At 39.3% G+C, this 26,811-nt stretch overlaps 1 protein-coding gene across 1 annotated transcript in view; it reads left to right on the forward strand.

Moving 5' to 3' along the window:
- Positions 1-26,792, forward strand: part of LOC131739475 (macrophage mannose receptor 1-like) — a 42,941-nt gene extending 16,149 nt beyond the window's left edge. The window contains exons 20-50 of the mRNA XM_059033929.1: positions 685-819; positions 1,175-1,321; positions 2,683-2,817; positions 3,258-3,406; positions 4,206-4,350; positions 4,472-4,526; positions 4,744-4,810; positions 5,484-5,617; positions 6,166-6,209; positions 6,379-6,552; positions 7,146-7,300; positions 8,126-8,239; positions 8,693-8,808; positions 9,578-9,732; positions 10,257-10,462; positions 11,208-11,382; positions 13,388-13,606; positions 14,581-14,750; positions 16,114-16,184; positions 16,467-16,567; positions 16,738-16,857; positions 17,678-17,824; positions 18,141-18,295; positions 19,941-20,040; positions 20,539-20,783; positions 21,474-21,660; positions 22,113-22,361; positions 22,725-22,907; positions 23,913-23,975; positions 24,371-24,489; positions 26,398-26,792. Of these exons, the coding sequence (XP_058889912.1) occupies positions 685-819; positions 1,175-1,321; positions 2,683-2,817; positions 3,258-3,406; positions 4,206-4,350; positions 4,472-4,526; positions 4,744-4,810; positions 5,484-5,617; positions 6,166-6,209; positions 6,379-6,552; positions 7,146-7,300; positions 8,126-8,239; positions 8,693-8,808; positions 9,578-9,732; positions 10,257-10,462; positions 11,208-11,382; positions 13,388-13,606; positions 14,581-14,750; positions 16,114-16,184; positions 16,467-16,567; positions 16,738-16,857; positions 17,678-17,824; positions 18,141-18,295; positions 19,941-20,040; positions 20,539-20,783; positions 21,474-21,660; positions 22,113-22,361; positions 22,725-22,907; positions 23,913-23,975; positions 24,371-24,489; positions 26,398-26,442 (4,280 nt within the window). The 3' untranslated portion in view covers positions 26,443-26,792. The remainder of the gene's footprint in view (positions 1-684; positions 820-1,174; positions 1,322-2,682; positions 2,818-3,257; positions 3,407-4,205; positions 4,351-4,471; positions 4,527-4,743; positions 4,811-5,483; positions 5,618-6,165; positions 6,210-6,378; positions 6,553-7,145; positions 7,301-8,125; positions 8,240-8,692; positions 8,809-9,577; positions 9,733-10,256; positions 10,463-11,207; positions 11,383-13,387; positions 13,607-14,580; positions 14,751-16,113; positions 16,185-16,466; positions 16,568-16,737; positions 16,858-17,677; positions 17,825-18,140; positions 18,296-19,940; positions 20,041-20,538; positions 20,784-21,473; positions 21,661-22,112; positions 22,362-22,724; positions 22,908-23,912; positions 23,976-24,370; positions 24,490-26,397) is intronic.
- The last annotated feature ends 19 nt before the right edge of the window (positions 26,793-26,811 follow it).

The raw sequence follows: 26,811 nt of genomic DNA on the forward strand, positions 1-26,811 counted from the left end.
TAACATATAGTAGCAGTACTGATGGGCAGCCCCTTTAATAAAAGCATCTGAACTGGTAGGGTGATTTGGCTGCTGTTCTTGGACATGTTTGGTGGTTTCTTGCTAAATTCCTGCAACGTGCATTTGGGTTAGGACTGGTTGCTACAGGGGGCTGGGCCTGTGATGTCAATGAGATTCAGGCTTGGAAAAGAATAGCATAAAACTCAGGATACAAAGAATAGGGTATTCTACAGTAAATGGGCTAAACTGTTGTAGTTATTATATCCTTATAACTATAAAACGTTTAGTCATAAGATATGTATAAATGCTCATAGATGCAAGTTAAAATTATTTGACAAACGTTTCAACGAGAAGCTTTTATTGGTGTTTTCTGTCACATACTGTACTACTGACTGAGATTTTGACATAGTTATCATATCTGAATCTACTGTATGCCACTTCTTCATTTGGAATGTTCCTTGTATTTATATTGCTCTATGTCTGTTGATCAGGTGTACTGCAGATATGTGTAAGCAATACTCCTCAGGTGTAGTGTGAGGCAATAATGAGGTTTTGTTCGGCAGCCACCAGAGAAACATTGTGCTTGAAACTGTCCCTTCAACCACCAGGTCAAGGGGGTGGTATCTGTGCAAGTGCAAATTACTTCACAGAAAGCCAAACGTTTATTCTCCCATTTTGTTCCAGGCTACACAACTGTCCACATCTGCCAGGATACCAGCGCCACAATCACATGCCCACACAACAGTGTGATCCGCATACAGGCTGCCATGTTTGGGAGACAGAGCTCCACAATTTGTCCACTTGAGTCTGGAACATCAGGTATGGCAAACAATGCAGTTCTTGCAGTGAAGTTTACGAGGCTTTATGTTATATTAAAGGCAGTGAAGCCATTTTTGTGCACTGAATGGACTGTAGAGCATTACAGCCAAGTGCCAGTGTGGAGAAATAGAGCCCATGAATGTAGTTACAACACTACAGGCTGATATTTACTGAACTAAGCTTTTTCAGTGCAAAATTCAAAGTAAAGCAAATGTTTTAACTGGGAAAAAGAGTTCAGCCCCATATAATCTAAACCCCTAACATTTTATAGGCTAGGTCATTTTAGTCACAGTATTCTGTTTTAACACATCCCTGTTAATAGGAGATTTCTAATTTTATTGAATTCTTTCTCCAGGTTCCTGTCTCGTGGAAAACTCCCTGGCAACAGTCCGGCAGTTTTGTGAGAATCGCAATCACTGCTTCCTCCTTGCACATGCCGAACACGACCCCTGTCCTGAGGTCTCCAAGTACTTGGAGGTGGTCTACAGCTGTGAGCAGAATGGTTAGAGAAATGTATTTGGTTTCATTTGTACTGTATTTTAATTTGAGGAGCAATGTACAGCTATTTATAGAGTTACAATACAGTGTGTACCACGTTATTATATTCAAGCATCTTACATTGCATTCATCTTTAGTGATTTTCTATGGAAGGCCATCTGGGTTAAAAACGTGTTATTTAGCACATGTTTCAAATATTTAGTACAGGTATTGATTTGAACCAATCAGAATACATAAAATAGTACTTGTTCTAAATAAATGTAAATGAACTACGCATTTTCTACGTAGGGGCTGGTCATTTTACAAGTACCTACGTAGGGGCTGGTCATTTTTCAGTAGTACCTACATAGGGACTGATCATTTTACAATCATGCAGTGTAATTACAAGAGTAGCCAATCATCTTCAGGATAACATCTTTTTAATTTCAGACATGAAATACACTTTTAAAAAATCAATAAGGAAAATTGCAAATCCTGGCGGCGAGAGATTTTTTTCTACGGTGCAAACATAGATTTGCTGAGTGCTGCCGACTTCTTGAGACAGACAGTGTTGACCGTGACACAGTTCAGTTTGTATTAACAATGTACACAATCGTTTTTTTATTTTCTGATTACATTTATTTCAGTTTTACACTAATATATTGAGTTACCATAGCTAATATTAGATTCAATGCCAGATCTTTCAACACTTGTTTAAAATTACATATATGTTACAGTGGGGTTACCACAGAATTAAATCGATTTCTAAGGCTCTGAAACCGCCAGTTGACACTCGTCTCGGAGGATCCGGGTCTATCCATCTTTCACTAGACTTTACCCAATGCCAAGTCGACATACCGCAACGAATTGGAGGGGAATGGCAGATGTAAGGCGACTTTTAGTATGCGTAATAATTACAATAACAACATGTACTAAGTCAAATTAGAATGTGTACTAAATATTTGAAACATGTACTAAATAACGCGTTTTTGATGGCCTTCCATAATTTTCAGGTTCCTATTTTATGGATTTAAACAATGGTAGTAATTATGGTTGATTCACCACCCTTTAGATAAATTGCATCAACTCCACTGAGCTTGTGCAACTTATTAAGTTATTAAGATACAAACAGTGCTGCAGCTAGGAGAGAATTGCAGTGTATTGAGCAACAGCTTGTCTTGCCATTTAGAAACTTTCATTCCCTTGTAGACTTTATCATTCATGTTCATAGAAAGCCAAAACGTTTTAGAAGTGGTGTTGCATTTACAACAGATAATGTGTAAACCAGCTTCTGAATGAAATACTGCTGTTTGTATGTATAATCTTTATTGACATAATTTACTATCTTGTGTACACAAATTGCTTCTCTGACTTTTGCCCATTTAGTTTGTGTGAGAGGACTTGGTATGGAAGATGGGAACATCACTAATGGGCATCTATCAGCATCTTCTTCTTCCAGTAACCATGGACCAGACCACGCCCGCCTCAATGGGAACTCTTGCTGGATGCCCTCCAGTGCTGGTATACCTCCGATTGTCTTTGAATTATAAAGGTTAAAAAAAACAAACAAAAAAAACATGCCTGCATTTCAGTCTCAAATGGAAATAAAAGTGAATTTCCAACTTTTCCCTAATTTCCAGAAAGGTTTTCCCCATTACTGTATTCTGAGACCATGTGCTATGTGTAGTGTGCATAAGCTGCACTGGTTATTACAAAGCATCTTAAACACTGCTACGAATCCAGGGATAAGCAAAGGTCAATACTTCATTGTGAAGAAATCCTTCTGGTATATCCCCACAGAAATGTAAAAACAGATACTATACTGGCTCTGACAGTGACTATAATCAGTGACACTTGGTCTTGGTCTTTATTACTGGTAAAATAATATATCTATTACTGTACTTCGGCTTTTAAAAAGACAGAGTTCATCAATACAGTTGCTACCGTCTCTTCCCCGATAGCGAATTCCTGGATCCAGGTGAATCTGGGTGAGGTGAAGAAGGTGACTGGAGTGGTGCTGCAGGGGTGTCCTACAGATGACCACTGGGTGAAATCCTACAAAGTACAGATCAGTGCTGATGGCTCAACATGGACAAATTACCAAGACACGGTAATCATACATGCAAAGAAGTGGTATTTGCTCATTGGCTTTTCTTGAATGGGAAATGTTCAATCAATAACAAGTGTAGTAAGGGGTCCCCAGTGGCTCACCAGGACCAGGCAGGAGTGCAGGGTGAGACATATAATCAGGAACAAATTGGCAGGGCATTGTTATCCTCATTGTGCTTCAGCGACCTCTACTGCTCAGACACCCAGTGAGTTCAGGTGGATATTTCCCAGTTTGGGCCCTTGCCTCCAGGGTTCAGTAGTCTGCCACAGCAATGACAACACACAGTTTAGAGCTCACCTTTAGTAGAATGGTTCTTAATAAAGAGTATTCAAAACAGTATCCACTCCAAGACCAACCTCCAGTTCCAGTTGAGGTCAAGTTTATTTTGTGGTGGTTCACTTTTGTATAGCTGTAATAAGGAGTGTTTCTCTTGTTTACTTTATGATCTTTCATTAAAAATAACTCAACAAGGCCACAAGGAAGAAGCCATTTATTTAATACAGAAAGTGTCAGATGTAGCTTTCCTGATATGATTGTGATATTTTGCCACTGTGAATTTCCAAATGTACAGTTATCTAGCCATGACCTTGTTTTAACTGTAACGCAAGCTGATATTATTTGGCATGCATGGTGCTTATTAAGTGTAAATAAATTATAACACACTGTACAGTATTCCTATCTTGTATTGTAGGATGTACAATTAGATAAGTACTATACAATCAAACTAAAATGCCCCTTTTAAGTATTTTTCAATTCAGTGCAGCAAAATTATACAGGGAAATCATTTTTTTCTGTTCAGGAATTCACTGGTAACACTGACCGCAACACTGCAGTGACTCACCTGTTTGGGCAACCTCCTGTAGTCCAGCACATCAGGATTCTACCACAGACCCACAACATCCAGCTTGGCCTTCGCATGGAGATCCTGGGGTGCAGAGCAAACTGTAAGCCACCAAAATATCAATTTATTTCCAAGCTCACATTTAAATAAAAAGGGTAACATTTGTAAGAGACCTGTTTAATTTAAAACTGCTTCCATCAATGTATTTATCTTTTAATCCACAGATACTTTTACGTGTGGGTCCATCCCTGCATATAGCTTTGTTAGCGATAGAACGACGTAAGTATGGAACTCCCTGTCAGAATACAATGCCCCCGGTGTAACAGCATGTACAGCATGTCTCCTTTCGTAATAAGGTCATTTAATAACTGCTAATGTCTGCTACAGAATTTAGCAGGAAAGTTAAAATCAACACTGTGTACACTGTTAAGAAAAGTCAAGAAAAATGGATGTACTTGGAAGATATTCCTAATAAGAATACTACATTCATTTTCAGGTTACACTGCCCTGCTGGATGTGCAACACAATACTACAGCGTGTATGGCTCTCATGTGTACCGTGGGGTAGGTAGAAAACCTAAATATATCTATCTATATATATACTGGCCAGTTTTTCTACCTAATTTGAAATGGCTAGTTTAAATGTCATCTCACTGCTGCAACCCACTCACCAGTGTTTAGTGCTGAAGATGAGCAATGGGCAATGTCAAGTCAATTATTGTTATTATTATTTATTTCTTAGCTGATGCCCTTATCCAGGGCGACTTACAATTGTTACAAGATATCACATTATTTTTACATACAATTACCCATTTATACAGTTGTGTTTTTTACTGGAGCAATCTAGGTAAAGTACCTTGCTCAAGGGTACAGCAGCAGTGTCCCCACCGGGGATTGAACCCACGACCCTCTGGTCAAGAGTCCAGAGCCCTAACCACTACTCCACACTGCTGCCCCCAAGTACTGTGAGCAACAGATGTTACTAAGCTACTGCACCCTGGAGACAAGCGCCCAGCCTGGGTAGCCTTAGCCTGGATTCATCAGGCAGCTGAACAGTTGTTTTCACTGAAATGTATCCCCAGCCCATTTTCTTCCATAACCCTCTAGGAGCACAGACAGATGCTTCAATGATTCAACTAAGAAAAACAAAGTCAAGATAAGAATGTGCTTGAACCTCTGGTTCTTGGTTATCCAAATGATATGGGCCGGTACTTAGTTATTTGGTTTCTCCTTTTAGGACTCCAATATCTGTGCGGCTGCTATTCATGCTGGAGTAATCCTCAATGAGAATGGGGGAGAATGCACAATGCTGAAAGAAGCTGGGCTCTCGCATTATTCAGCATCCACTAGAAATGGCATCACTACCAAGCAGTAGGTCACACAGTACAGTCTGAGACTGAGTAGAATCCTGTATTCACAGAGCGTGGTGGTACACAGATTGAATGGATTGTGGTACAGTATAATGATGGAACCTACAGTATCAATCCAGCCATGGCAGGCACTTTGGAGCATGGTGTGTGTCCCAGTTCTATCCTCCAAGTCTTTGCTTACAGCCTATGATTGCAAATTCATTAAACACCCAGATAAGTGGAGAAAAGCAGCAGTTTACTGTCAGGATATTTGCGTTTTCTATTTTGTGCAATGCTCAGATATTGACTGAACTACATACCTTACGCATTAACGATATTTACATAAGTCCCTTGTTGTTTTTTCTGTAAAAAAAAAAAAGTTTTCCTAATTTATATTTCACTCAACACCTGAGCCCTACACTTGCTTTCCTGTAACACAGGAAATGCAATTATACAGTAGCTTGCTTGTTAAATACAAAATTACCTCTTTTTTTTTTTTTTTTAAAGAGTTGTTACAGGAACCCCCAGTAGCAGTCCTGCTGTGTAATTATTACATTTATGTGTTCACAGGTATGATGGGAGTTATTCACACTCTTTCAAATTTGCTGATGGAGGTATGTTGCATTTTACCCTAATAGAGAATATCTAATACAATACAATAAACCTATAAACTGTAGATTATTATGGCTCTCCCCAGTCTCTCCACGGGTCGAGAGAGTTTCTAGTACGTTTTGGGAGTTGTACAGTAAGGTCCACAATGAACAGTTGTGTGTTTTTTTTCAGAAATGCGGTGTGCGGGTCCAGACTGGTATGAATTTGGAGATTTCTGCTACAAACCGTTTAATGACAAACAGACCTGGTTCTCTGCCCGCCAAGAATGCAGGAAGATCGGAGCAGAGCTGGTGTCCATTCTCTCCCAATCAGAGCAGAGCTGGATTGAGAGCTACCTTTACATGGGTAAGAGGGGGGAAATGTAACTGGGGTTGGGAATAACTTGTTGATCAAGGACAGAACTAGTACATGTGTTGCTTTTTAACTGGTCTGATTCAAGAGCCTGCAATGCTGGTTAAAGAGACGATTCTGTTGCAAGGTTTTTATTAACTGGAGACGGATACAAGCAAAATTGGTTGGGTTAGGCGGTTTGATTTCCGTCATCCAAAAAAAAAAAAAATTCTTTGTCATCTTTAACCTATTTGCCCAAGGCCAGTCAACAATACCAGTCAAAAATCTTTGTGACATGTAAACTATTCCAGTTTATTTGATGTTAAAAGTATGCTTGAGAGGAGTTTGATTTATTTCACAAAAAAGATGAAAATTGCCAGAGGACCTTTTTAGTTCAAACTTTATTTTAGTGTTTTAAAACATCAGATTAATTTACCTCCATTTAAAAGTCAAGCAAATTTCTTCTTTAAATTAACTGAATAGTCTTTAAAAACGCAAGAAATAAAAAAATGAACAGTGACAAAAATGACAAAAAAGTTTTTGGCAAAAATTACAAAAAAGTTGAATAGAAGTCTCTTTAAATGTCTTCAATGTCTTTTTTTTTTAAGCTACCAGTGATATGTGGATTGGCATGAATGATCTGGAAATGCAAAACTACTTCATCTGGTCTGATGGTCAGCTGGTCAGATTCACTTACTGGGATAGCGGGCGACCCACCAACCATAATACATATAATAAAAACTGTGTAGAAATGTTGTACAAGGTATGGCAATGCCAGATAACCATAACTATAATGACCAAAACAGTGGTTAAACCCGGGTGATTTATAGACTAAACTATTAGCAATATCACATGCAATACAAATAAAGTGGGGGTTATAAATTCAGAACGGTGGTGTTAGGATCCGCCATGTCTAGATCAATAAAATAGACCTCCTCAGATGCTCATGGGGAATACAATTAGTCCCTAGTAGATATTTATTTTAATGATTTTCATTGTTCACATGAATATCCTGGAGAGAGAGAGAGAGAGAGAGAGAGAGAGAGAGAGAGAGAGAGAGAGAGAGAGAGAGAGAGAGAGAGAGAGAGAGAGAGAGAGAGAGAGAGAGAGAGAGAGAGAGAGAGAGAGAGAGAGAGAGAGAGAGAGAGAGAGAGATTATCCTGCCATGCACACTATAGATCCACTTACTGTGCAGCAGGTATTAGGATCTTATTTAAGTGCAGCTAAAAAAGCAAGGACGAGGCTCAGGTGAGTCCCTAACATGAAGTATTACAGTAGATTGTGTTGTTGGAATGAACTCCTTCAGAACTGCCATATGTAAGACAACCCCACTAAAACGAATGTGTTATATGGAAATGTGTCTTACAAAAATGATATTGGGCCAAGATCGTGGCTGCACAATAGGAACACAGTGTGCTTTTTGTCCGAGTTATTTTTACAAGACCTATTTTGAGGTCTCCAGTGCTGAAGACTCCTCGGACGTAGTCTGTACATTTTACACATTTAGTTTTACATTTATTTATGGAGGACAACAACACTGCAACTTAACAGTTATAATTGAACTTAATAATGAATCTTTTTTTTTTAGAATGGAAGATGGAATGATGTCTCATGTTCGGAACTGAACACGTACATCTGCAAACACTCCAAAGACCACTACCCAGCTCCATCCATTTCACCCACTGTCTATGGATGCCAAGAGGTAGGGGCTGCTGAGGCTGAATAAAGAAACCCAAACTTAGTCTGTATCACTGACCATTATTACTTCTCACCAAGACAAATTCACACACAAAGTCCCTTTTTAAATTTATTTTTAAATCTTTCTAGGAGAACGTTTAATTATTTTAACTTTATTGCAAGAGTCGTCAAATGTATATATTACAATGATATCTCTATTATTATTATTATTATTATTATTATTATTATTATTATTATTATTATTATTATTATTATTATTACAGATAATAAACTAACTACATATAAAATATTGAAGCTGGGAAGCGAGACCCTCTACATATGGTACCAGGAACTGAACGAGGCCGTTATAAACAAGGCCTTCAGAAAATGGGCCTTTTCTTTTGAACTTCAAAATCGGTTCAGTAATTGAGCTTTGGGTGAAGAGATTTCAAAATGCCTTGGGTGTTGTTGTTTCCAGGGCTGGGAAGGATACCGTTATTCTTGCTACTGGCTTGAAGAGACTCCTCTGACGTGGTCTGCCGCCAAAACTTTTTGTCAGTCAAAGAGCAGCACATTACTTCACATCCTGGACATGTAAGCCCTTAACAAGCTTTCCATAGGAAAAGCAAAGCAAAGTCTATAAAACTTAATGAAAGCATGACAAATGATATCTGTATGGTAAATTAAAAAGAGGGCATACCATGATAAACTGGAGTAAATGCATAGTATAACCATGGCAAAAAATGCAAGTTTACTCTACCAATTTATCATGGCAAATTTTTGTAAGGGACAATAGTGGAATGCATCAAATAAATCAGATTGCCCTGCTGCTGGTAACTGCTGGCGAGCTGATTGCCAGCTGGTTTCTCTATATGTATAAAGCATAGGTTTACAACGGTTAGATTCATTTATGAGTGCAGATAACAATAAGTGCAGTTTAGATATTGATTTCTTAACCAGAATAATCGACTGAATCAGACCAGTTAAAAACCAACACATCTACCAGCTCTGCCCTTGATAGACCAGTTATTCCCAACAGTAAATGCATAACAACAACACAATTACGTTTCCATAGCACAAATCATGTGACAGCTGATCTGCCTGTCTTTTTACATATAATATTATTTTTATTGAAAGAATGGGTTCATGCAAGGGCTGATTTTGGCCCTGCACTGTGTGTTGTATCAGGAAACTGTTTGAGCATTTCTCCTCAGAATACTTTGTAAATGAAAACACTTACTATAAAAACAGTGAACGTGTTAACTAGTCATGTCATGTTGCAAAGCATGTATGTTGCTTTAATTAATGAAATGACTTTTATCACTATCAGTTAATTTTCTTCTTTTTTTTAATCTCCTAACAGCTTTGAGCAGTCGCACTTCACTTACAGGCTGACAGAGTACTCTGGTTTCTGGTGGATTGGCATGCGGGCAAAAGGAAATGCTTTGGGGGGCGTCGATTATGAGTGGGACAACAAGGCCCCAGTCACCTTCACACACTGGGACCGAGACCAGCCAGGTAATGATGGTGGTCGAGGTCTACTTACATTTGTTATTGAGTTTTTCACCAGGTATAATACAGGATCATACCATCTCATTTTAAAAGGGGTGTCCTGCTCTGTTTAAAATCAAAATATTATTTTCTTGGAAGACTTGAAGGTGTTAAAACAGAATGATTGTTTTTATGACATTTATGACCTCATATATATATATAGAATATATAGATATAGAGAGAGAGAGAGAGAGAGAGAGAGAAGAGAGAGAGAGAGAGATTTGATTTCACATTCCCAATAGTCCTTCAATGAGAAAATATGAATATTTTTTTCCAAAGCAATTTTTAAAAATACACATAAAAAAAAAAATTAAACTTCACACTTCAAAAATTACATTACCATAAAGAATGAGATTTCATCCAATTGCTAAGGAGCTAATTTTTATACTTTAAAAACATCACAGAAATCCAAGTTACCCCCTCCCCCTCCCCAAGTAACCCAGTGCATGTGCTCGATAATACTAATCATTAATGGATTTGGACTTTTCCAGATAACCAGGAAGGAAGTTGTGTTTCCATGACATCAGGCCCAGCTGGAGGGTTCTGGGATGACCAGCCTTGTGATTCCTCATTCCCTTTTGTGTGTGAGGCAGAGAGGAACGGGATTTCTCCCCCACCTCCCATCACCACTGAGGCTCCGTCTGAAGGCTGTGCGAATGGCTGGAAATCAACCAACGGGCTCAGTCACTGCTACAAGGTAAAACTGTGTATATGTCAAGGTGCAGGCAATAAACAATACAAATGCTTTTAAAATGATTTCATTATAAATTATACCTGATTTGTACTTTATAAAAATACATAAATACTGTGCCTCATTACTGTTTTGGAGGTATTTATTTTCAAACTGTTCATAGCAAAATCCGATCAACTTGAATTGCTAGTAATTCTTATAAACTGCTGAGAACACTTGTGAGTTTTGCAGATACAGACCAGATAAACAACACAATGAAAGGATACAGTTAGTAGAACTTGTTTTAAACCATGAAATCTGGTATTACACTGGGTTAACAAAAGTTCTCAGTTTCCTTCCTTTATTTCTAGGATGTTAAAGATCTGGCATGAGTGTAGTAACAGCAATCATAGTTAAAGAAAATACATGTTTTCTGTAATGTGTTTCTTTCAAATGGAAGTGCGCGACGGGTAAGACTTATGGAACGACGTTCTGAGCTACAACCACTTTATAATAAACCTCTGGTGGCTTTTGAGGTGGGCTTTGAGGTTCAACATTTGTCCAAAGTTGTAGTTTTTTAAATAGACAAAGTCTTACTAAATGTTACACCTACTGTAGGACTTATAAACCTGTATTGGATGTAATTTGCTTACGATTGTAAGTCGCCCTGGATAAGGGCGTCTGCTAAGAAATAAATAATAATAATAATAATAATAATGCATTCTAGACCAGTAATACTTTCTGTGAACTGTGAATATGCCTTGTGCTGCAGTTTTTCCTAAATGACCACTCCAAGAAACGTAACTGGCAGAGCGCCCGCCAGGACTGCCTTTCCAGAGGGGCGGAGCTGGTCAGCATTCACAGCTCGGGAGAGCAGCGCTTCCTCTCCTCTGGGGACGTTGGCAGGACCGCCTGGATCGGACTCCAGAACGACCCCTTGAGTGGAGGTAACACAGCATTCAGTCTCTCTTACCCATCTAGGTACTAGAAAACTCCATTGCATTCATGTCAACAGCCCCTATATGGTCGGGACAGTCACGATTTCCTAGGAAATTTCCCGTGTCCCGATGCATAGGAAGAAAATCCCGATACTTATCCTTGGAAATTCTTCACAGTTCTTCAGGGCTTTCTCTCTCTCTCTCTCTCTCTCTCTCTCTCTCTATTGGAGAAGCATATTGTTTCCTCACTGTTGCTGCAATATGATTTGATGTATATGATTATAAGTAAAATGTGGGAGCCAATGGAACGTGAAGGACTGGAGTTAGCCACACCCTTCATTTTTGTACAGCATTCGTAGGTTCTGAGATATATAGTAAATAAAGTCAGCCTGTCAGGTCCAGCAAATGAAAATGGCATCAAAGCAACAAAAAAAGAAAGTGCTCGTTTAATAGTGACTGGAGTAAAAAATATTCATTTATTCTGCGCAGTAGAGTTAGTGAAAAACACGTGTTCTGCTCTCTGTGCAGCTGACAAATCTGTTGTTTCATTATGTCTATTTTTACTATCACGGTGGTCATGTGGTGTTTGGTTGATGGGGGGAAGGGGGGGGGGGGCTATTACTTATATGATGATGAGTGGTTGCGTGGATGTGTGTTTTTATGCATATGGCCCAGCATCCTGTCCTGCTGAACAGTTTCCAAATGTTGGCAAGTATGCCATTGTCTTAGTAGGGCTGTAAAAGGGGTGTGAGAATCTGCTGCAAGTGAGTCAGAGAGTCAGAGGGATTGCAGTCAAACGCCACACAGCCGACCAGGTTTATTTACAATATTTACGAATTTAATTCACTTGCAGGTAGCCGCCACTAGGGTACCAGCAATGGTGCTCCTGGGGAGGGATCAGGCAGGTGGACCCACGTAACTTTACCAACATAGTGCACAGGCGTGAATACACAAACAAGAGTGTAAACAACAATACAAAAAAGAAAAAAAAAAACACTGCTAGAAAATAAAATAAAATCCCCTAACTATTCACTCTTCTAAATGTAGTCCCAAAATCCCTGGTTCCACACACATGTGCCGCTTCAGCCAAGCCGTCTCAGACTTGCAGAGAACAAAACAACAGGATTTCGAGCTCCTTTATATAGCATGTGGCCAGGGCTAATTGATCATCAATGAACCAATTAGCACATGGCCACATGCCACACATATTTTAGCATGGAGGCGATTCTAGCGTGTTTAACACATAATTGTTTTTGTTTAAAAAAAAAAAACTAAAAGAACAACAAAATACACTATTTACAAGTGAGGACCACAGCCCTGCCATAAGTGTGGATATGTTTTGCTTTCTGAATCAATGTCAAACACAAGAATGCTTTGGTCTCCTTATCTTTACAATTGAATGCAATAATAAAAATCATATACGTGCTGCATCCAACTGATTTTCTCAGGCAACGCTCCTACCATGATGTTAATCTGTGTGATTTCGAACCTCCACTTTGAACGACACTCTGATGCACTGACACATCTCTGAGAGAATTGGTTACAGGAATGGGCATCTCCATGGGAGGAGGATAATATTGCTGTTGTGTAGTTGGACTGGAGACATCTGGAGCAATATTGACATGGTTTCTATAAACTCCTAGTTATTATAGCAAATTGATTCCCTTGTGTTCCCTTGTGCAAAACGAATCCATGTATATGATTTATTAAAATGTTATATATTAGGTTTGCTGTAGTTATATAGCGTCTTTCACTCTCAAGGTCAGCTGTAAATAGAATAGCTTGAACTACAGCAACCACTTATATATGAAATACACTCTACTCAATTACAATTAATTATCAGAATAATTAACATGTTCAAGACTGATAATTCGCTCAGGTTCCAATTACATTTGTTTTCGGTCTTTTGTCTGTTTTTTTTATCTCTGGAAAACAGTAGATACAATACATATATGCTTATGTTTTACCACCCTTACATCGCCATTCTCTGTATGTGACATTCTCTGTCTTCCAGGGTATCAGTGGAGTGATGGTTCTCCTGTTGGCTTTACTAACTGGGGGTCTGGAGAACCCAACAACCACCAGGGCAGAGAGAACTGCGTGGAGATGGGGATCAGGTCAAACTACTCCTACTGGAATGACCTTAACTGTGATGCCGTGAAAGACTGGATCTGTGAAATCCGAAAAGGACAGGCGCCCATTATTCCACCAGTTCCTCCCCCTGACATACCAGGTGTGTGAAGCAGGCTGTTAAAAACACTGCCGTCTGGACTTTTGACATGAATTTAAAGAAAAATCTTACACAGAAAAATGATTTGAAGAGAGTTTGCAAGGTGTTTAAATTGTTCGACATGACTCTGTGATTATTTCCTTCAGCCTTTCTACACAAATGTGTGTACTACTGGTGTTTACATTTAACATTTTTACATTTTTGGTTATTCTATATTTGCCAGGATTGTGGTTATACTGGCCCTATACATAAACTTTAATTGACGAGTTGTTTAAATAAACTATGGTTTGAGTAAAGTGTAATATGCAGGACACGTCTAGAATGTTTCTAATGCAGTCTAGAACGGTTTTATGAAAATCTAACTTTTTGTAATTCATCAAAATCGAAATAACCTCTTTAAACAACCCATGACATAAATCTGTGTTATTAAAGTGTAGTCTATTTCAAAGTTAGTCTTTCTCATGAGAACAATTTGGTAAGAATATTAGAGGTGGTTTGACAAACACAGTATTTTAAGCTGTTCTCTTGCCTCTCAGGTCTTAGACACAAGTACATCATTTTATTACTACAGCTCTGGCCAAAGGTTTTGCATCACTCTAGACTGAACTAATTTCGCTTCATAAAGTTGATGAAATCTGCTGAATAATGTTACGTTAACATATTGAATTTGAATACCACTTTGTAGTTTTCCATACACTTAACGAAAAACTGCCAAATTGAAAAATCTGACATTTTGATATCTAACATGAAATACTGTACTACTTTTATGGCTTCAGGTAGACTTTTGCAATATCATTGTGTAGTTTCTTTTATTACAAGATGTTAAATAAAAGACGACAATATTGTTCATATAGTTTTTTTTTAATTGTCTCAATCCGAAAATTCTTGGTAATGCAAACCTTTTGGCCATAGCGGTACAGCCCTTCTTCATGCTTAATTGAGAAAGCAGTTACATACAAACCGGTTTCTTGTTTCAGCCATTGAGTGTGGAACAAACCCAGGCTGGAGGAAAAATAATGGCATGTGTTACTATTACAATGACACGGAGATCACTGACCTGTACACCGCGGCTCTCCGCTGCTATGAAGAGAATGCACGGCTGGCCTCCATTGCTGATGAAGAGGAGCAGAGCTTCCTCACCAGCATGGTGTGTATACAGTATCTAGTGCTTGACATCCCCCAGTTTGAATTTCCCTGGACTCGTGGACCCTACAGTTTAATAGGAAACTGTGCAAACCTACAGTATAGAGGGGTTATAGCTACTAAGATAATTCTATACATTCATCTCAATTATATACATTTATAATGGAATACCTACAGTACTCTATGACCGTTCAAGGTGTATCCTCTATATGTAAAAGAAAAACGACAAGAAATAGCCAAACAGTACTCTGTGCTCTGGAGTTTTTGTCTCATCTCATCTCACTTACGCCCACTTTAGAGGCTTGTTTTGGAGCACTGGGATGGTATTACTTAAACAGCAATCTGCGGCAAATATCCCTAAGGTGTATTATGCTTTTACAAGGTCTTTACTTGCAGTCAGTCTGAGAGCCTTGTAATTGCCGACCGCAATGCATTTTCATTTCACGGAACAATTACTTTACAATGAACCTTTTTATATTGCATTTAGTGACCCAAAATGAGATTTTGTGAAGCACAGTTAACATTTAATATCTCTGGAGATGGACTGCGTTTTCAAATACCCTTCACAGTGAACAGACTCAAACATTGATCAAGTAATGGAATGGTTGTGCTGCTGGATCTTGTTTCACGCATTACTTAACAGTGAATCGCATGCCAGTACGTCTTGCTGGTTCCCCATTGCCTTACTGTATACCAGGAGCCATTTCTCTATTGAAAGTGTTTTTCACCCCATTGGAAGATTTTAGCAGGAGTCACCTTTGAAAGTCCAAGTATTAGAGTAAAACTAGCCTCTGACCTGTAGTTGTAATGTTACTGCTAGGTGTAGAAAGCTGTTAGAGTTGTTGCAGCTAACTAAATAATGAATCACTTGTTATGCACCTCTGTTCGCTATAGGTCGGTTTGCAAAGACATATCTGTTTGCAAGCCTTGCTCTCAAGTAACCTTTCACCTCCTTGGTTATTTTATTGGACAGTTAAATTCTCCCCAACTCCTTCCAGCTGCTATTGACTGACATGCTTTTCAGCCAGTAATATGTTTTGACCCCAAAGTCACTGCTGAGATAAAATGACCCAAGGAGGTGAAACATACAAGTGAGGCAAACAAACTTAGAACTTTCTTTAATCTAGGCTAGTACCAGATATCATGTTTTTAAAATGAAAACACACGTTTGCTGTAATACATGTTTGCTCAAAGCTGCACATTTGAGATGGAGCAATTGAAGTGCATGACAGGTAAGAGTTATGGAATTTATTAGTTTACTATTTTGATTACTACTAAAATACTACAGCTACTAATGGCCAGAGGTTAAACCAGTATAAGTAGATCTGGGTTCACTCTCAGACTCTAATTCTGGTTTGTATTTCCAGGTTGGAACAGGAGCAGTTGAATATGCCTGGATTGGATTAAAGGAAATGGGTGTTGTGGGAGGAGAATACCAGTAGGTTAACTACAGTATGCAGCATAACTTCAACAACGATGACAGTGAAACTTAAAAGCAGCTATAGTCAAGTTTCAGCTTGTGCCTTCATACCCACTTTATACCAATACACTCAAATATTGAAAAGGGAATCTTTCCTACCCTCTTTATAGTCAGTGCATATCTGATATCTTAAAACTAAATCATGCTACTTGTATGTCTTTAGAAATACTAAAATACATTTTATATTAAGTGTTTAATGGTTATGGATGTACCTTAATGTCTATCCACATTGTATTGCAGCTGGCTAGACTTTTCACCAGTCACTTTTGTCAATTGGGCACCAGGAGAGCCCAATGACGCTAATGGAGAAGAGCAGTGTGTTCAAATGAGCCGGCACGCAGGTCTGTTTTTTTTTAAGAATGCCACCCCTTGAATTAGTCATTCTACATGGATGTTTGTGCTGCATGCCAATTACAGTATGTAAAGCCCAAACCCATTATATGTTCAGGTACCTTGGAAATTGCTTTGAATTTTGAAATATGTCTTTGAATCCCTGTATTGGTTTCTATAGGAACGTGGTATGACATGAACTGTGGCAAAACGTCAGCAGGATATGTGTGTAAGAAATATCCAGGAGATAGTCATACTGCTCCCCCTCCTACTCAGCCATGGAGTGGACATTGCCCACAAGGTAAGGGCGCGGGGGGGGGGGGGGGGTGGGGGTGTGGGGGGGGGGTTGATACAATGTTTGGTTTTAATACCTTGAAATAAGCAGATACAAGTTTTACAGACAGCAGCACCTGCTGTACTTCTACTTTGTCCCTCTGTCTAATTTCTTGGTCACATGGAAAGAGACATGAGCACACAAGTCACTAAGAGTAGGAGAGCCAAAGCCTGAACAGCTCAACTCCTGAGGAACTAGTCAGTGCTTTTACAGTGACTCCAATGTTTTCAAATGTTCAGTAAAGTTTCTGCTTTTCTTTGTGTCACTTTTTAAAGTAGAATGCAGATGAAGTACAGCATTGAAATCTGGGAGCGATTTAGTCCATTAGTAGCTTTAAAAAAAACATTGAACAATCTAATTCAGGTTTACCATAATGTGGGCATTGTTTATATAGGAAAGTGACTACAAAATGCTTGTAATTCTTATCAGGCAAGTATTACAATTTGTTGGCATGTACAAAGAAAATGTAATCACTTTACAAAAAGGAATCTCTCTGCCTTGTAATTCACATTGCTAGTAGTGTAGCTCTACTGTACCAAATCAAAAGCTATATAAAACAGTATATATTATAAAAAATAACATGACAGAAAGTGGCATGGAATGGATTCTTACTCGGGTGGTGTCCGGTGGAAAGTATAGGTTTGTTACACAGTATAGCTAATCATAAGAAATTCTTCTTCTCTAACTTATTAATGTGTTGCAATGTTTACTGGAAAGTACAATTTAAAATGATGTTGATGGTTTGTTTTCAAGCAGCTGCTGTACTGTGTGTGTTTGGTTCCCACAGACTGGCTGCTCTTTGGGAATAAATGTTTCCTATTTAAGGGAAGACATGATGGGAAGGATGAATTCCATGCTAACTGGACCTTTGCTCAGACATGGTGTGGAGACCAGGGAGGAGACCTGGCTGTCATTGATAACCAATATGAGAATGGTAACAATATTAAACAAAATAGCAACGGCAGACTCCGTTTAACATGACAGTGCTTTCTATTTCTACATGAAAGATCTGTAAACCTTTCATCGGCGGAAAACTAATGCCCTATTCTATTCACTGTCTCAATGCACACCGCTCTCCCCTTACCTCGTAAGACTTGACTGATGTAGTTATTTTAAAGGTATTAATAAAGAGACAGCATAGTTCTGGAGGCCAGACTATTGTAATTGAAAAACTAGCTTGTAAAAATAAACATGATAATATCATGTTACTACCTTTGTAAACCATAAACTCATATTGCTGTCTCTTGCAGATTTTGTTGCAAGCTACTTGGAGGATATCCGAGCCCCCGTGTGGATTGGCCTGTCTGATGTTCTCCATGAGGGGAAATTCACCTGGAGTGATGGAAGCCAGGTGCTCTACACCAACTGGAACGCTGGGGAGCCCAACAACTTCGGAGACTCAGGGGTGAGATTGGGGTGTTTACAGCACTGGCAGTAGAGGATTGCTACAGTAGAAATACCAGTGAAATAAATGTGCAGTACCAAGAACAGCATAGAATTACCTATTGGTGGGACAACTGAATGTGAGACTGAAAAAAGTTTCAAACTCTGCTCAGGATTCTTCATGGTTTTCTCATCATACTAGATTCTCAAAGATATTTGCTGGTCAGTTGTTCCAGCAAGGAAAAATAACACCCCATAAAATAACCTGAATCGTAACTAAACAACTCGTTTAGGGGACTCTAGGTAGTCTTATGATGCTCTGGTTTGCTTTAAAATTGTATTTGATGTGGTATTTTTTCCTTTCAGAATTAAATAGCTTTGATAATCCTAGCCCAAAGTATTTTATTACATTTCATCCAAGTTAACACATTTTGGCTCATCTTCTTCTTTGGGACAATGGTAGAATCCGTAGCAGTAGCTTCAGTTTCAACTCGCTGCTAATCAGTCATTTTCTACAACTAGGCAGTAAAAGTTCCAATATTTGAAGTTCTTGTAATTGTCACTTTTGCTTGCCCCAAAGAGGAGCCTCTGCTAGCTGTATAGATAGCTGTATCTTGTTTCTAAGGCCTTGTACACACACAGCCTAAATGCAGTAGCGAGTTCACCTTTTGCTCTTAATACAGTTTAAGTACACACACAATTTGGCTGCAAAAGGCAGTGACAACTGCATTAGTTAATCCTGTTCAGAAGAAGTAGTGAGTCTGGTTATTAATTCAATTTGGTTAGTTAATGTGCAGTAACACTGTGTGTGTGTATTAAAACTTCACGAAAACAACCACAGTAGGTGCTCTGTGGATTTCTGCTCAAGTAATGCTGTCATCGTTTATCAGACATTTCCGTGTGTGTATATGTGTGTATGGGACAGTTCGTATCCCCAAACGCCACAGTGCGACCGCAACTCGTTTTTCCATCGATACCGAACGTCTCATCTGTGTGTTTCTTTTGGCACTCCAGGAAATGTCTCAGTAAATGACAAAGACGCATATACCACTCCTTAGACATGCAGTCATTTGGAGACCATTCAAGTCATTCCCACCAGCCTTCTGGTCGGAAGATTGGCCAAATGTTTCTATCTACCGTCACGGTACTGCAGATCGTAACCACTGTATTTAGCAGTGCAGAAAAATCAAAACGGTGTCTCCGCTGGTTTTGCGGAAAAGATCATAGCTGCGCTTGACGAGCTCTCGATTGATTACGTACTGTACTTTCTTCCAAAAGCATAAACAAAAACAAAGCCTCCGTGCTGCCGCCACACAAACCTAACGAATGTCGTGTAATGATGGTCCGAGTTCAGTTTTTAGTTTAAACAGGGAGAACACTCACTTCAGTAATAAAAGGCGTGTGTCAAACAACCACAACGCGTGCTGTTTGTAATACCAACCGCAGTGTGTGTAAGAGTGAGGCCTTTGTTGGGAGTAGGAGTTGTAGTGGCAGTGGCTGTATTATTATCATTCTAGATTATAGAAACTGTATCTTGTTTAGCGTCGATTTAAATAACGGTAAGGATTTAATGGAATAATTAGAGTCCAATAGGGGGTGAACAGTGCCACGTGGTTCTGTTCTGCTTGGTATCATTTCCTATAATACATTGCTCTCCTCTGCGGCAGGAACACTGTACCATGATTGCACATAGCCACCGGGAAACAGGGCGCTGGAATGATGGAGGGTGCCAGTCTAAGTTAGGATTCGTCTGCTACAGGAAAAAATGTAAGAACTGAATTCTCTTTCTTTGCTATAATTCTCTTTTTGTGCTATAAATATTTTCTTCCTAGCTGTGCTGCTAACTGTTCCGAGGGCAGGCAAGGCACTTACAGCATGTTATACTCTTTTAAGGATTTTAGCAGCTAGCATCTTTAGTGATATGTGAGCTGTCATGCTAAAAGCGTTTCTCACTATGCATTTATCACAAATACTTCCATGAATTGGGTTTGTGTAGAATTTGTACCCATCAAATCAGGAAGACTTAAAGTTAACTGATCCAGTGCACACTTCACTGATTTTGCATCATTAGGCATATGCTAATTTCTAGACTTACTGGGGAATATGGATACAGAATACAGTGCTATAATCAATATGACTCAGTTTAAAAAGAAGCGTGCAGCAGTAGGAGACCGTAACGTTACAGGGAGTTCTGTTCTATCGTTCTCATGACATCTCCTGCAGTGGGACTGAAATTCTGTTAAACAATCTGTTTTCAATACGTAGCAAACAGCATACCGCCACCGCCCCCCACAAAGAGCCCATGCCCGCATGGTTACACCTCTTGGAAGAAGAACTGCTACAAGCTGGTGGCAGAGCCTGAGCTGCAGGCCAGCTGGCAGGATGCTCAGGCTGCCTGTGAGAAGGAGAAGGGCAGCCTGGCCAGCATCGACCACAGCTATGAACAGAACTTTGTGGCTGGGGTTGTGCTTCAGGGGAGAGTTGATGCGTGGATCGGACTCAGGCGCCAAGTAAGCACAGTCCTGTCATCGTTAACCACATATCACTAAGCATTGACATTTATTCCAACCTTATCATACAAGTTAACAGTCTGAGCACTGCTGGTACTTTTACCAGGAGAGCTACAAGTCATTCCCAGAATGCATTTCACATGCATAGACCTGGAATGAGAGCTAAAAAAAAGCAAAAAACTGTGTGCTGATTTTAGAAGTTAATACACTTACAGTGCTTTGCTATGTAATATTTATCGAATAATTATTTTACAAAGCATTGCAGTCTAATTAGAAAATAAGTAATAAAACAAAGAATAGTGTTAACTCATAGACAAACAATCCTTGCTGGAAAGCACAAGCTGAATGTGAGGTTTAACATGACACAAGTACTGTACTCAACAGAAGCCGTGACTTGGCATATATTTGGCAGGCTGACTAACCTTAGACTAGTCATTTAATGCCAAGAATAGTGTTGAATTTTTTGAAACACGGTTTTAAAATAAATCTTTAATTTAGTAGTTATAAAAAAAAAAAATGAAAACGACCTAATGTCCTAATCTGCGAAGCAGCATATTCTGAAGTGTTGTATGTTATGCCAGAAGAACTGTGATCTTCCGAAAGGACTCAATTGAGTGAGAATCTGAATTGGCTGGTTAAATAAAGGACTGATTGAATCCATACTGTAATGAAGTGTCTTTGGTATTGCAGGGGGATGGCTCTTACACCTGGGTGGATGGTTGGCCGGTGTTCTATACACACTGGGGTCCAGGGGAGCCCACCAATCACAATGAAGAGGGCTGTGTGACCATGCACAGCCCACCACTGTTCCACTGTTGCACCTGGAACGACACCTCCTGTAGCCAAAAACAAGCTTACATCTGCAAAATTACCTCAGGTAAGTTTACACATGTAGCAAATTAAAAACTCATTGAGGTTGTGTTATTAGGATTAAAGAGAAGCAACATGCTGTATTTAGCTGCTTCTTAAAGTGCTGGGTGCAGGCAAATGCAGAATCCTAATACATGCTGCAGTCATGTCAACTTTATGAACATAGTAAGAAGCCTAAATAGTATGAACTGGTATCCAGCATGTATATATAACACAGGTTTACAGCTATTAGATGCATTTAGTGTAGGCAACATTTGATTGGCTTTAGAGTTAAAGTGATTTTTAAGTTGACTTATTGTTTTCTTAAACTTGCTTAACCAGCTCTTCAAACCAGCATTACTGTCATTCTCTTGAACCAGCTGAAAACCTGCAAACTGTCATCCCAGTGCAGGTCAAAACAGAAACAAAATGAAATCATTAGGCCTGTAAGCTTCATAATCTCTCCTTTTGGCGTTGCAGAGAAGCCTCCCCCCACTCCAGCACCAGGAGACGGTATGTGTCGACAGGGCTGGCACACCTATGGGCGTTACTGCTATCTTGTTGTCAGTGAGAAGAAGGGTTTCTCCTGGCCGGATTCAAGACATTATTGCCAGATGGGAAGCGCAGAGCTTGCCTCCATCCACAGCCGAGCAGAAGTGGAGTTCTTAGTGAAGCTTAACTACACCAGATACCACAACCTCTGGATTGGACTGACCAAGGATAGCTCATGTACGTATTGTCATGTGTGTGCTACTTTGGCGTGATCCGATTTATAGTCTGCTTGCAATATTCCTTCTATCAAATGAGTCCTTACAGAGTGGATTGAGAAATACCATTGTGGTGCCCTCATAATACCAGTGAATAACCCAGACAAAACCCTAGCAGAACGATCAGCGGCATTGTGATACTATTAGTACTGTGTATCACAATATAAACCCCAGTGGTACCAGTCTACAAACGGCTCATATTGTTATAGCTACCCAGTTAATGAAGGAAACTAGAGTATTAACCCATTAAGGCATTAAACATTGTCAAAAATGTAATGTATCAACATTGTAATATACCAAGAGTGTCACTGTATGTCTTTCTCAGATGGATGGGCTTGGACAGATAAATCATCTTTTGGTTTTGTGAACTGGGCCCCGGGAGAACCCAATGAGATATTCCACCCTGGAGGAGGCGCTGAGAAGTGCGTGGAGATGTACGTTCAGGACGGGAAGTGGAACGACAACAACTGCCTGGAAAAGAGAGGCTTCATCTGCCGCCACCGCCAGTGTAAGAAACCAGTGTTCTGTTCCTCGAAATACCCACTTCCTTAGGCACAAAGACACTCGTCCCCGGGAGCTGCTGGTGGTAAGGTACTGGAGTGGAGGAGTTCAGAGATTTCTGCTCTGCCTTTTTTTTTATTTTTTTTTTATAAATTTAGTCGTTGCCAATTATTTTTATTATTTTCTCCCAATCTGGAATGGCCAATTATTTTATTATGCTCAGCTCACCGCTACCACCCCTGCGCTGACTCGGGAGGGCGAAGACGAACACACACTGTCCTCCGAAGTGTGTGCCGTCAGCCGGCCGTTTTTTTTCACACTGCGGACTCACCATGCAGCCACCCAAGAGCTACAGCGTCGGAGGACAACGGAGCTCTCGGGCAGCTTACAGGCAAGCCCGCAGGCACCCGGCCAGACTACAGGGGTCGCTGGTGCGCGGTGAGCCGAGGACACCCTGGCCGACCTAACCCTCCCTCCCCCAGGGCGACGCTTGGCCAATTGAGCGCCGCTCCCTGGGAGCTCCCGTCCTCGGTCGGCAAAAGAATAGCCTGGACTCGAACTCGCGACGTCCAGACTATAGAACGCATCCTGCACTCTACGCAAGTGCTTTTACTGGATGCACCACTCGGGAGCCCCCCTGCTTTGCCTTTTGTATTAATTTTGGTTGAGATACTGTAAAGGTTTCTTTGACAGTCTGCCATTGCTTCCTGCTAGTATTTCCCAGAAGCACTGCCTGTAAGTAACCTGTGTGAAGTAAGCTTGTTGAAGCCACTCACTTCACCCCTAAAAATAACCCTACACTGTTTCCCACCTAGAGGAGCAGGTGATGGGACTCAAATTCTGTAACACTTTTACTTAAGCCTTATAAAGGATCCATATTTTTTTCTTCTTGAAAAACTAAATAACTCTAGCATCAGTTTTATAATAACACCGTAGTTCAGATTAATGGTTCTGCATGTTAGTATTTTTGTGAATTGCATATCAATACACATCTTGACATTTCTGCTTTCAGACTACCAAACTGATGGGAATGGTGGCATTATAATCCCTACGGACTCCCCAGGAAGCAGCACCGGTCAGTACAACTTTCAATATGGTTGTAATTGTTGTTTTTTAAATATATCATGGCCTTTGTTCACAAGCAAATAAAGAATAAGCAGGGGACCAGGGTGCTATCAGCTTATGTGTATCTATTTAAATACTAACTTTTATGTGTATGTGTGTGTGTTAAATCTGGTCCCCAGTTAAGCTTATTTTCACGGGCTGTAATAATTTAATTGTTATAAATGTGAAACATTAAAGCCAGTTTTGTCTCTATTAGCAATACAAATATTTACTATGAAAACCAAAGCAATTCAAATTGTTTACAACTACTGTAATTGTTAAAAACAATGATTGTGGCAGCTTGTGGATTGGTGACATCAGTGCCCATGGTTAAATAGTGATGCCCCTGTTTGCCCTTTTTGTCAGATGCTGGACTGATTGCAGGAATCTTGATTGGGGCTCTCTTGCTCTGTGTGATAGCTGGCCTTTCCTACTATTTCTTCAAAGTGCGTGGGGTGAAAATCACTAATTTTAAGATTGATGTGGTAAGTCAAACATAACTGTTTATTACATAATAACTGAAGAGCCTCAATCTGTATGTCTGAATACCTTTCTAAATACATAGTACATACATGGAAGCCTGCGTTTGTACCCAATATCTGTATTGCTCATAACATTTGTTCTTTAAACATTTTATTGAAGTAAAGTTGAATAAAGATTTTTTTTTACATTCAAAGTTAAGGAAGGTTCAGCGAAGTAGAAACTATGCAGATTGTATGGGGTTTGGGAGTGGAGCAGAACAGACAATTGCTGTGCACTTTTTTTCTCCAAACCATTTCCCCCAGAATAAACAGAGAATGCGTAATTTAATTTAATTTGCAATACTAAAAATAGAGTACAGTACATTTCACCATTCAAAATCTGTTCACTTTTGTATATATATATATATATATATATATATATATATATATACACATATATATATACACACTGTGCATCAAAAAAACTCATTACTATTATAACACATTTATTAAAAAAAAAATAAGGTATATAAATGATGGACATTGTCGAAATGTTTTTGGTTTCTTTTTAATCACTTGTTCATTCATCCTTGCCTATGACTGAAGCACATGCACTTAATCACACTGGATATGGAGTGATTCAGCTGTTGAATTGCAAGCTTGAATAAAAGTAATAAAGAAAATCACAGAAAAAAAAACAAATGTGCCACGTCTGTCAAGAGAGCAGCGCCTTCATGCAATTGGCATGTTGGAGGCTGGACTAGGGCAGAGTACTGTGGCTCACAGTCTTGGGTGCTCACAGCCAGCAATTTCAAACCTGGCGAGACAGTATAACCAGACACACACTGTCAATGACAAGCCACAAACTGGGAGACCAAGAGTCACCTGCCCAAGATTGACAGATCATTTTGCAGCATCTTTTTGATGTCAGTTGTTAATCAGCACAATAAATAGTCACTGCACCGGCTCTAAAACAGAGATTGTCATTTTCCGATCACTTCTAGTGAATTTTATCCAAATATGAGACAAGTTTCTTTTGATGCTCAAATATAAATGATAAGTTTCTTTTGATGCTGTGTGTGTACATATATATATATATATATATATATATATATATACACACACACACACACACACACACACACACACACACACAGAGCATCAAAAAATAAAATACATATATAACAAACATACCACTCCGAAATAGGCAGCAAGAATTTAGAACCATGGCTAGCCACCATAATACTGTACACATAAGCACACGTGCCTCAGTAAGTGCACTGTGCTGATTTGCTGTACATTAGTACAATATCTTGATATGTCAATAGCCCAGTGTACAGGAAAATTGACTCCTGACATAAAATGTTGTTTTTTTTTTTTTTTTTTTTACTCATTCAATATAGTGGCGACAGCCTTTGTTTACCAATTGCATTTTTTGTGGAGTTGATTTGTGGATCTTGTCAGACAAATTTTGCTCCAAGACGTCTGTATTATGTAGATTCCACATCAGAAACCCCACATGCTGGCAGATACCGTACATATAAAGTGCCACATAAGTGACAGTTTACATGAACAATGCATGTCCAGGGTCAGCTCTTGCTTACCTGTGTTTAATTCATACAGTAAAAATGAATAATTCTGGCTTGCAGCATTCATGCGTGACTTGCTGTGAGAGGGTCTGCATTTGAGTTACAGAAAGTTACCACTACACCAGTCACACTAGGCTTGAGCGTTGTTTTTTTTTTTTTCTTACAGGAGGCTACATCATTTTTCATGTGTTTGGCTTGCTCAAGGAACCTTTTTAAGCTGTGCCTAATGATCATTAAATACTAACAATAGTTATCTACAGTACAGTGTGCATATTCTTACTTCATTTGTTTAAAATGGTTTAGAAAGAGTGACTAACTTTGGCTTTCCCGTTTTTAAACACAGCCCAGTTTCAACAACCCTAATTTCAATGGAGCTTCAGAAACATAAGCCTTTAGATCATCATCAGTGGTATCAGCCATGAGAAGAATCAACACCGTAAATACATATTGAAATTCAGCTCGTCCGACTGAGCGGCTTCTTCAAATGACTGACTAATAAACTATGAGCTACAGGTCCTGAAGATTATTGTGAATTAACTTTGTCTTCTAATAATGTGCAGTAACACTGTGATTTGACATACAATTCAGAGGAAATAATGTATAAAGTAATACTATAGTCTTCTGCCAGTTGTTAATGAATGTATTTTACATTAAACTGTGTGTTTTGTATTTGGAGATGAATATAATTTCATAATGCAATGAACATGTGTAATGTACAAATAAACCTTTTCATTTGTATGCAGAGTCATTTTTGTAA

Source organism: Acipenser ruthenus, chromosome 1 (genome assembly GCF_902713425.1).
Source record: "Acipenser ruthenus chromosome 1, fAciRut3.2 maternal haplotype, whole genome shotgun sequence".
In the NCBI taxonomy this organism is placed as follows: Eukaryota; Metazoa; Chordata; class Actinopteri; order Acipenseriformes; family Acipenseridae; genus Acipenser; species Acipenser ruthenus.